Raw genomic sequence first — 11,619 nt, forward strand, 5'->3', positions numbered from 1 at the left:
GCTGGGATTACAGGCTTGAGCCACCGCGGATCTTTGGTTTTTATCTAAACTGGCAGGGGGCAAACACCACTGGGTCCTCTGCTTTTACAAATTAGAAAGCGGCTTTTATTTCCATTGGCCCCAAACATTCTACAATGGTGAATAACGTCATAGCCAGACCGTGCTCTTCATTGGGATGCACCCTCCATGCTGGGTACATAGGAAAAGCAGGGAGCTTCCAGATCAAGCGGAGGGTCTTTAATTGTTGTTAGAATAGTATGTACTTTTGGGAGCAGAGAGGCTGAATGCTTATTTTTGCCATATCCTCGGTCAGAGTTTGTTCATTCAAAAAGTATTTTATGGGCTTCATTTACTAAACCATATACGTATCACCAGGGGCTGGGGATAAAGGATAAATATAATTGTGAAATGCATCTCCATGGGGTGCTGCATGATGGGGTGCTAGGGTGCACACAGGAGGGGCAACCAATGCAGATGTCTCGGAAGGGGACGGGGTCTAGGAGATAGCAGATCTTAGCCCGGAAGGAGAAGACAGAGCAATGAGAGAAAGGAAGGGCCTGGGAGGAGCGGGGCAACAGCAGGAAGGATGGTGTGTGTGCAAGGAGGGCATTCCACAGAGCAGGAGTGGGATGTGCAAAGGTACGGAGGTATGAAATCCTAGGACATTTTGGGGAACCTGTAAGCAATATAAAATGGCTGGAGCCCAGGCCGGCTACAGACAGAGGTAAAGGCCGGATGATGCATTGCTTTGTATGCCCTGCTAAAAGCAACGGGAGCCTTTCTAGAATCCCCTCTCTCTCGAAGTATTTATAATTTGCAATCTACAACATTTCCAATTTGTAAAACCTAAAACATGTTTCAGACCTAGCAACCCTGCCTTACAGGGGGCAAGAGGCCCTGAGTGGTGAATTGGTTTTTAAGATGGTATCTATTTCCAATTTAAATGTGATGTTTGGAACAGTTGGCAACGAGGACTTGGAGCAAGTGAGTTAAAACCAGACCTTCTTTCTCTCCTATTTTATCTTCCAATCATGCTTATACTTCAGTGAAGTACACCAGGACTAGGGAGAAGAATGGGCTTTTAAAACAAATTGCATCGTCTTGAGCAAACTTGTGTACTTCTTACAGAGTGCCTGGACTGCAACTGCTCAAGGTCATTTTCTTTCCCATCCACGTGCACTCATCCACTAAACGATGCACCTCACCTCACTCTCGGCTGTTGGCAGTAGTTGCTGCCTGCTCACAGATCTCGTCATGGCTGATGATCAGAGCTAGCCTCTCCTTGTCTAGTGTTTTCCCAGACAGGGCCTGGTGTTTGGCTGGGGTGCACTAGGACCCCTGGCCGTGGTGTACCGGACAGCATCAGTTCTGATGGGTCAGATGCCCATTCTAACAGGTTGGCGCTGGAGAGGGAACAGTTGTTAAATATCTTTACTATCTCTCCTGCTCCAGACACCTAGATGCCCAAATATACAGCATGTAGTATCGAGGCAGGCCCTTTCGATTGACATCAGAATCAGGTTTGCAATGGAATAAGAGCTTTCCCTCCTCCTGTCACTTTAGCCCCAGACACCACCTGAGAGTCTGGAATGCTCATACCCATGGCAGGTGACCTTGTGTAACAGGCTGGGGTTAATGCCATTCTGTCCTCCAGCATGGCACTGAACTTAGCTGGACTAGAGGGACATTTTGGGGAGATGTGCTCAGAGTCCTCCTCTGGTCCTCCTCATTCACCTTCTCTCATTCTAAATGCCTGATGGAGAAACTACTAAGGCCAGAGCAGGCTCTCAGGAAAACTCTGGGCCTTTAGAAGAACCACCAGGGATGAGTTAGTCTTCAGATATATTCCCTAACATTAGCTCAGGGTAAAAAAAATAACTCAGAGGACAGGGCAGTCTAGCATGATGGTCAAGAGTGTGCATGGGTTTCAGCCTTCCATAGAGCTGCTTTATGACAAGTTTATCAGCAGGGTATACAACCTCTCCAGGCCTCGGTTTCTTCATCAATAAATGGGGATAGAAATGGTACCTACCTTAGAGGGTTCTGGTGAGGATCCAGCAAATGTGTTTCAAAGCAGTTAGCCTAGCATCTGGCTCACAGAGCTCTACAAACAGTGCCACTGGCAGGTGATCACTGGATTGCCATGAGGCTGGAATGTGTTAACATCTATAAAGCACTTGGGATAGCTCTTGGCTCTTAGGAAGCACTCAGTAAATGCTAACCATGATCGTCATCTTCACCGTTGTCATAATTGCGATTGTTATCATTACTAGTCACTCAACTTCTCTTTAACAAGATTTCTGTAATTCCTTTATGGGTAGGGGAACTAATATGAGGATTAGGGCACTGGGTTACAAAAGAGGAGACCTGTGCAAGCCTGCCCTGCCCTTAACCAGCCAGGCTGTGATCTCAGATTAGTGATGTTACTTCTCAGTGTCAAATTTACCCTAATTGATAAAAAGGAAAGGTTTCTACAGGGAGAGCCCTATGCTCTCTTCCTGTCCCAAGGCTCAGTGAGTTCCTTCCTTCCTTCTTTCCTCCCTTCCTTTCTTTCTTTCTTTTTTTTTTTTTTGAGATGGAGTCTTGCTCTGTTGCCCAGGCTGGAGTGCAGTGGCGTGATCTTGGCTCACTGCAACTCCTTCCTCCCAGGTTTCAAGCCATTCTCCTGCCTCAGCCTCCCGAGTAGCTGGGATTACAGGCACCCACCACCACACCTGGGTAATTTTTTTATTTTTAGTAGAGATGGAGTTTTACCATGTTGGCCAGTCTGGTCTTGAACTCCTGACCTCACGTGATCTACCTGCCTGAGCCTCCCAAAGTGTTGGGATTACAGGCGTGAGCCACCTTTCCCAGCCAGCTCTTAGTTTCAACTTTGTCCAAGGATGCTGTGTGTGCCCATCATTGTGCCAGACTCAGGAAAATATTTATCCAACAGATATTTATTGAATGCCTTGTGTGTCCAGTTCCATGGACACCATGAAGGGCTAGATAGCTACGCCTCACAATCCCCTAGTGGAAGTTACACTCAAGATTAAAGGCCAAGAAACAATCAGAAGATTTTAGCTTACAACTTGGTCAAATTGGATCTAAAACGTGGGAGCCTACATGAATTGATCAGGGGCTGTTTTACCAAAGCCCCACCCAATTGCTGACTTAGAATTTGAATTCACTCCTTGGCTACCAGGCAGCACTCTCTAGGTGCTTTGCAGAGAACTTATCTTTCTACATTTTGTTTTCTTATTCAGCTCCAGCTGAATGAGAGCAAGAGAGTCAGAAATGGAACTTTTGAAAATAATCACTAAGGAAAAGAGATGTGTGTCTCAGAAAACTCCCCTCAAAGAAAGCCCTGCCCCTCAATTCATGGTGTATAATTTTTTTCAGGCAGGACAGGACCTCTGAGACCACCACATTAAAAGCCTCATTTTATAAAAATGAGAATCAAGAGCTTCAGAAAAGTAAATCTCAGTTTTATTCCTCCAGATAATACCATGTAATTCACTTTCTTCTTTCACTTTTTAAAATTCCTTAATCCTTGAAAAAGTTACCCCCAAAAGAGGTTCCTTCTATCTTTCCTTCCTTCTAACAGATCACAGGGTCCCACTGTTCATTACTTTCCAGAAACAGCCATCCTTTTACAGAGCCATCGCTTTCTCCCAGGGGCCGACACGGGCAAATCATCTGTAATCCTCCCTAGCACAGGTCCCGAGCAAGTTGGGGATGGAGGGGCAGGGCTGGTGCAGCAGCCTCGTGTGCCTGAGTATGATTCGAGGTCTCCAGGAAGGCATATGGTGAGGAAGGCGGAGCCCTCTTGACACCCCTCACTGGCCACTGTGCCAAGGCTCTTATTGGGCGCTGAGCCCAGCTGCTCATCAAAGTTGGGGTAATTCCAAGAATGAATTTAGTGTTAAAACCTCACTTGTTCCGGGAGGGGTGGCTCACGCCTGTAATCCCAGCACTTTGGGAGGCTGAGGTGGGCAGATCCCCTGAGGTGATGGAGACCACCCTGGCCAACATGGTGAAACCCCGTCTCTAATAAAAATACAAAAATTAGCCTGGTGTGGTGGCACATGCCTGTAATCCCAGCTACTTGAGAGGCTGAAACAGGAGAATTGCTTGAACCTGGGAGGTGGAGGTTGCAGTGAGCAGAGATTGTGCCACTGCACTCCAGCCTGGGCGACAGAGTGAGACTCTGTCCCCAAAAAAAGAAAAAGAAAAAAAAGAAAAGACCAAAAAAAAAAAAAAAAAACCAAAAAAAAACAAAAAAACAAAAAAACAAAACACCCTCACTTGTAAGCAGACAGAAGGTGCTGTTGGGATTCCCATGCTCTGCCCGTGTATCTCCTCCTCCAGCCATGGTGAATCCCAAAATATGCCTCCATTCCTCTGGATTAAACATGTGTGGGGCGACCGTGGGTGGGGCTAGAGTGCCCGTCCCAGTCGAAAGGCATATGCAGTGTTGATCTAAGGCAGCTACATCAGCCTGGGAGACAGCATGTCTCAGGCCTGGTCAGGACTGGTCAAGCCAGTGGTCATCCTGGGACAAGAGGCAAGAGAGGGAAGGAAGATGCCACAGGAGGTGACACATCAGACTTGTTTGACTGTTTTTTCCTAGGATTGGCCCAGCAGAGACAGGATAAAAAGAAGCAGGGAGCACTCAAGTGAAACAAGTCCCAGGGGTGTGTACGTCTATGGGAACAACCTGATGTGGGGAGCGTGGGCTTCACCGTGCATTTGGCAAGAAAGTGCAACATTCTGTGCAAAGTGATCTCCTGATTGCATTTTAAAAATTAAAAGTTCCCAGCATGTGGAAGGTATTTGGTAAGAATTCAGTGAATGGCTGACCTAGGGGTGCCTGGATGAGCACAGCATTTATGTTTTTATAGCAGAACAATGGGCAGCGCCGGGCCTTCCCTCTCACATGGGAAAAGGTCAGCAAGTGATGTGAGCCAGGCAGTGCCCACATCCGGAACAAGAAGCCGAAGACCCCAGAGGAAGGCCCTTCTCACTGCATCTTCCATTAATTACCCCAAGACATGACTTGCCCGATTTCCTTTCCGATCCACGTTTCTGAGACGAACAGCTATGAAAAGTAGCATGTTTATCTCTGCGTGGGAGTTGGTGGCACGTTGTGTATTAACTGCACAGCATTTGTGAAAGTTTTCGGGCTCTTGGGGAAACCGAGAATGACACGAGAAAGAGGCAGGGAGAGGGTTCTGGAAGCCCAGTGGAGTTCACGGAAGGAATTCCGGGGAGATGGGCAGGGGCGGGGAGAAAATGAGAGCAGGAAGCGGCACTTGTCCCAAGTTTTTGTCCTTGGGGCCTCGGCATCCTGCCTGGGCCCAGGACTGGCATCTCCCATTTGAGGGACTGACAGCGTGGCGGACCCTCAACTAGCACACATAACAAATGAAGTAACAAATGGGACAAAGGAGGGGCGCACGCGGCGCGAGACTCGAGAAGAGCGCCTGGCAGGGCACAAATCCCACAGAGGAAAGACCTTCTGCCCTCTCTGAGACCTCACTTCCCCTTGCCCAGGGCCAGGAAGCTCTCCTTGGGCCTCCTCAGAACCTCGGCTGCCTCCCCACCTGTCGTCTACCGCCCTTTGGAGGTTCTGGAGAGAGGCCCGGCCCGGCGAGCCGAAGGCTGCGGGGCGGGGCGCGAGTCTCAGCCTCTGGGACACACCGCGGGTGCGTCCCGCGCCTCAAGTGCGCGCTCCAGGAAGTCCGGAGCCGGGAGGATCCGGGCTCGCGGTCCCGCCCTACCTCTGGCGAGGTCGGGAGAAAAAAGGGCCAGATCGCCCGCCTGAGGGCCCAGAAGCCCACCGGGCGGCGGTACAGACTTTAACGAAATGTCTCCGTCTCCGCGCTGCGAGCGCTCAGGAACCCAGGGTCGCCGGGGTCGCCGTGGCTTGGCTGAACGTCTAAAGCCAGGCGAGGGCCGGGGTTTCAGTCCAGCTATGCGAGCCCTTCTCTAGTGGTGCCAGCTCCTACGCCGGGCTCCCGGGCCGGCGGGAGGCGCGTGTGCCTGTCTGTGTGCAGGGGACATTCCGCTTCCCAGTAGCCCATGCAGAACCCCGCCCTCCGCTCCGGCCCGGTGAACCCCTCCCCCAGCTCAGAGATCCCTGCGCGCCCCCTGCCCACTTTGCCAAGGCGAGAAAGCGGCCGTGTCGGAGACAAAGAAACTCCTGCCTCCCTCCACTCTCGGCCCCTCCGCCCGCCCGAGACACTCCCCGGCGCCCTCCCTCGACCCCGGCGACACTGCGCTTGGACACGCCAGGCAGGGGGGCAGGGTGGGCGAGTCCGCTTCCCGACGCGGGCCAGCTCGGGGCTTCCCGTGAACCCCGCCCGGGGACACCCCACGGCAGCCGCGCCCCCACCCTCCTCTCCCCAAACCGTCCCGGGCCCCTGTCACCGCCACCTTCTGCCAAACCGTCCCCATCTCTCCAGCGGAGCTACAGGGGGGCGCGGCGCACACAAAGGGGGTCGGAGGGTGGAGAGTACAGAAGGAGGGAGAGATCCCGCCAGGGCTCGTGGCACGGGCCTGGGCGCAGCTATTTACCCGATTTCTTCTTCGATCTCTGAGATGTCTGCGAAGATGAGGAAGACCACGAGCAGCGTGAGCGCGGCCAGCATCCAGCTCCGGAACTGCAGCTGCATGGTGGGTTCGCGCCCGCCGGGACCCACGCGGGCCGGCGCGAGGAGCAGGGGCTGGAGGGCGCAGCGGAGGACGCCGGAGCCTCCGCGCGCCGCGCGCAGCTGGGCAGACACCCTGCGCTCAGGGCGAGTCCGGGCCGGCGGCGGCAGCGGCAGCGGCAGCGACAGGCAGGGGTTGCTCAGGCGCGGCGAGCTCGCTCGCTCCCTCTCGGCTCCCGCCTGCCCCTCCCTCCCTCCTCTCCCTTCCCCCGCCCCGCGCCCGGCTCCGCGCGCAGTTTGACAGCTTTGCTCCGCGCCTCTGCTCGCCTCCTCCCACCAACTCCAGCGTCCAGGCGCTAGCCTTTGCTTCTCCCGCCTGGCTTTATTCAGCTCCCGAGGGCGCGGGGATGCAGCCGGAGACTGCCACTCCTGGCCTAGAGAGGCTGGGCTCTGGCCACCGCGAGCGACCAGGTACCGAGCTGAGCCCAAGGAAGTGCGCCCACCGCCCGGCGCACCCCTCAGGCTGGCAAATGCCCTCCCTCGCCTGCTCTTTGTCCAGCCCCCTCGCCTCCTCGCAAAGTTTTCTCGACACAAAGACCAACACCTGGGGACAGCCCCCAGCGCGCGGCGAGAAGGCGGTTTCAGCCAGGCAGATGTTTCAGCAGTTGATGAATTAGGAGGGGAGGTGGGGGAAGGGGAGGAGAGAAGAAATATCCAAGACAGGCCAACTTCGGTGAAGATGCTGACTACAGTTTGTGGGCGAGGCTCTCAGCCTTCGAGAAACCACTCCCTCCGGGTGCTTATCTTGGTCTCCATTTATAGACCCGATGCTAGGTCCGGAGAGCTCTCGGAGCTGCCCCCAGGTCACGCAATCCTGGCTGGAACCCTGGGCTAGAAACCCAGTGGGAGACTCAGCGCCCGCCTTCCCTCCGCCCTCGCGGTGCTGACGCCCGGTGGCCTTCATCTCCCCAGTTCTTGGACTCTCAATGACCCCAAAATCAATAACCGCGGGAGTCCTGCCTTGATCAAAATGCCTTCTAGAAAAATATGGCTCCCACAAGGGGTAATGTCTCCCACCCTTCCTGAATATTTTACACTTTCACAGCCTTAGACAGTTTAAGTCAAATTACATTTCACACCAACCATTAGCCAGGGGTGGGAAGGGCCCCATTAAGTTTTACTGGAATTAGATAATTACCTTTTATTTTCTTTGCACTAATTGGAACAATTCCTGAAATTAAGAAATGTAACTTTCCAGAAATGATCATCTGGTTTATGAAAGCGTCCTTGGGGTTTGAGTGTGGGGAGGAGGAGTCCTGTTGGAGAAGCTACATGGAATGTCCTAAATGCTGGAAACCACACCCCAGTGAATGGGAGGGGCGGGTTGGCCTTGTCCCCTGGACCACTCAGAGGAGTTTGGCGAGGGGCTGGCAGCAGCCAAGTCCCTTCATGGCGCCCCCGGGAATGTAAGAGGGCCTTCTGATTTCCTACCAAAGCACCGCTTGTGCCCAGAGCCCTTCTGCCTCTTCGTGTGTAGGGAGGGGCAGGAGGGAGGCTTCCAAGCCGGGGGCTGCTGCGCTTGTTGACCCTGGGAGCCAGGGCAGGCTCTCCCCTGCAGGAGGGGCTCCCATCACCCAGCCTGGAGAGCAGATTAGGGAAGCAGCACAGCGTCAAGGGAGAGCTCTGCATCACCTCCTTTGAGGAGTGCCAGGAGCAGACGTCTTTTCCCCAGAGGAAGGGTGTACTAATTCCCACCTCAGCGCTTCATTTCCTTCCCATCCCTTGGCAAAGTCAGTGCACCCCTGCTCCTTTTACAGTAAACACTTCGAAAATACCGTGTATTTTTCTTGGGGTGAGATTTTCCTGATGTTGAGAACAATGTTGGACGTCACTCTCCCTGTCTGTTAGAGGCAGGGACGAGACGTCAAAGGAGGGTTTCCCATCAGTGTGGCTGGCACGGGGTCTAACCATCCTTATTTCAAGCTTTCAAAATGCCAAGATCTTTCCCTTTGTCTTGCTTGAAGGGTGGTTTAGGAGGTGTGGAGTGGTTTTTGTCATCATTTTGCCTTGTTTTTCTGAAGGGAATGGTTGGGATACCTGAAGGGAGAGGAAAGTACAGAACGCGCCTGGTATGCTGCTCTATATTTGAATCGCTCCTCCATTCACTCCAACGTGCAGCAGTATTTAACCTACCTTGTACCAGGCTCTGTGCTAGGGGCTAGAGACACCAAGTGGAGAGAGCCACCTCGGGTTTCCTGCCCTCTAGTGGCTCACTGTTGAAAAGGAAGACAGACATTCAAGTGTCTAATTATAATAGGGGATTTGAGCTGCAGTAGAGCTAAGGTCTCCTGGCTCACTTATAATTGATTAATAAGATCCCCCAAAAGAGCAAGAAGAAACTGAGCTTTCTCTCCTCTGGTCTCTGCTCCTCTACTTCTCTACCTACTACACTCTTACCATGCAGAACATCTTGGAAGTGTTGCCACGATACTAAATTCACCAGGTCAGGTCAACCTCATTGCTGCAAGCATGATTACAACAGAGTCTATTTCCATTTCCTGTTAGGTGACCCACGATTACAGCAGAATCTATTTCCGTTTCCTGTTAGATGACCCATGTTCTCATCCCAGGCTCAGTCTTCCTCCTTTGCACCCACCAGAGAAGAGTCATATGAGTGGACAGGAAACTGTGGAAACTTTTGTTGAATGGTTCGATTCCATATAGAGAAATCCCTGTAATCAGACCCACAGAGCAATATCTCTCAAGTATACCTGCTCGGAAGTAGAGCTAGCTGCCTCACGTAGACGCTGTTCTTGCAATGAGAGTCACTGAAGTGGGATTTTTCTTGGAGGGTGATGGGGGACCCTTGTGATCATTGACTATAGAATACCTGCTATCTGTGATCACTTAGGTTTGGGTCTTGTTGGGCCAGCTCCTTTAACAAGTGATCGTGTACATCCACCACCCGTTGCTGCCTCTGCAAATGAGTTTGTTCCTGGAATCTGGAAAGAGGAAGACTGATGAGATTGGTGGAGAATGTCAGACTGGTGATGTGAACTGCCACATGGGCACAGGCTTGGCTTGGCCACCCTGACCCCTCCCCTCCTGCTTACCTCTCTGTTTAAGCAAGTCTCTTTTCCTGCCTTGGATTTTCCAAGAAGCCAGAAGGTCCCACAGCCATCACTTCTGTAGATTAAGTCATTGAATGTTTGGGTTAAAATGACGGAGTGGTGGCAAATTAAAAGCCATTACCACGCATTAACATTTTAACTCAAATTAATTGAGTATATAAGCTATTCAGGCAACTGGTAAGGCCCTGGGCAGTTTGTAGTAATGAGGGACAGAGGGCCAAGAGGCTTTTCAGAAGCTCAAAGGAGCCCAACAGGGTCACACATGGACACCCCTTCCTTGTGTCTGACACTGGCTGAGGGCATGTTTGTCCTTCTAGCTGCAACCTTGAGAATGGGGAATCACCCAAAGCCTGAATTCGTGGAAACTCTAAAACTGTATCTACCATTTACACATAGGGCTAAACTCCCCCTCTCCACCCCAGCTATGCAGTGTCTTTACCTGAGTGACTTCTTGGGAGTAGTAAGGTCTGTATTGATAATAATTGTCCAGGTGACTGGCTGGAAATGGGGGCAAGTCAGATGGGGGAGGGAGCAAGGGGGAGTGGAGCTAACATTTGGGAGCGCACACAAGTTCAAGGCGCTGACCTGGGCTGGTTCTCTGATTTAATCCTGGCGATCCTTTCATATAGATATCATCGTCTCCCTTTTACATTTGAGGAAACTGAGGCTCAAAGAAGCTGATTTCCTACCCTGACCCCAGCAACTTGTGGGACTGTGGGTTGGCCGATATCCTCTTCTGCACTTGGGGGTAATTCTAAATAGATTTGTAAACAGGCATCTTCTTTAATTCTGACTGTGTGCCCTTAGTTCTGGCATGTCAGGATTCTGGGAACAAATCTATCTTCACTCACTGCACACCCTTCATCATTTGTGAGACTATAATAATAAATCTCTGTTTTCATCTTTCCACATGGAAAAAACTAGTTCTTTCAATCAATTCAGACTTAAAAAAACACCTTAAGAATAAATAATAACAATCTCATTCAAAATTCTGACCTAACACCTTTGAACTCGCTCCAAGAGCAATTTAGAATGTGAAATAACTACAAAGTGGTAATGGTCTTGCTTTTTCATCATCTCTGAAGGGGGAACTGTATGTGTGTTGGGACTGGGTAGGTGGGAGGGTGATGTCAACAGGTAGAATATCATAGTCGGGATAGATTCGTTGGCTATTGTGTTTCTGCACTGCTAATAAATGAGAGAACTTGCCTTATCTTGAGAAATTTACATTAAATTTGAGTATTCTCACAAATGCAACATTTTCCCCTTTAAAATCAGACTCAGAGTGGTAAGAATATGGAAAAGTTAACGGGCACGTTTGCATTCCATTTGTAACTTTTTTTAAATGCAAAATTATAGTTTAGCCAAGGAAAGAAAAGAAATGTACTCAGGCGATTGCCGTAAATATTTCCGAGACTATCAGCAAGAGATCTTGGGAGGGGTGTGAGAATGAGCTCCACAGTGAGCTGGAAGTGGTAGTGGGCAGGGGGGTGGTTCAATGGTTTTATTTGTTTTGTTATGTTTTGTTTTTTTGCTGGGATCTTAACAAACTCTTCAGTTGGGATTCAAGGCAGTATTGAACCAAAGCATGAAGTCAGGTACCAGACAGCAGAGAAGAACCAAAAGGAATGTCCACTCACGATTCTCACCAGGGCTTTGAGGAATGATCACTGTGATCTCAGTCAGACTTCCTGGCTTGCCCAACTTCTTGGCTTGCCCACCTTTGCCCAGAGTCCAGCATGGCCCCTTCCTTGTAGGCATCTGAGGAAACTGGCCCGTGTTGACCATCTGTGGCTCTCAGTCTTGTGCCACTTCTCTTAACCTTAGTTTGGATCATGGACCTCCGCATTCTCAGA

The 11,619-nt window shown here is 51.0% G+C and overlaps 1 protein-coding gene across 2 annotated transcripts in view; it reads right to left on the reverse strand.

Annotated features, from left to right (window-relative positions):
• Positions 1-6,834, reverse strand: part of LOC116463499 (alpha-2,8-sialyltransferase 8B) — a 75,047-nt gene extending 68,213 nt beyond the window's left edge. For both annotated transcript variants that reach the window (XM_032146629.2, XM_032146628.2), the window contains exon 1: positions 6,559-6,834. In XM_032146629.2, the coding sequence (XP_032002520.1) occupies positions 6,559-6,656 (98 nt within the window). In that variant the 5' untranslated portion in view covers positions 6,657-6,834. The remainder of the gene's footprint in view (positions 1-6,558) is intronic.
• Between the last annotated feature and the right edge of the window lie 4,785 nt (positions 6,835-11,619).

The sequence above is a fragment of the Hylobates moloch genome, unplaced genomic scaffold, assembly GCF_009828535.3.
Source record: "Hylobates moloch isolate HMO894 unplaced genomic scaffold, HMol_V3 SCAFFOLD_39, whole genome shotgun sequence".
Taxonomy (NCBI): domain Eukaryota; kingdom Metazoa; phylum Chordata; class Mammalia; order Primates; family Hylobatidae; genus Hylobates; species Hylobates moloch.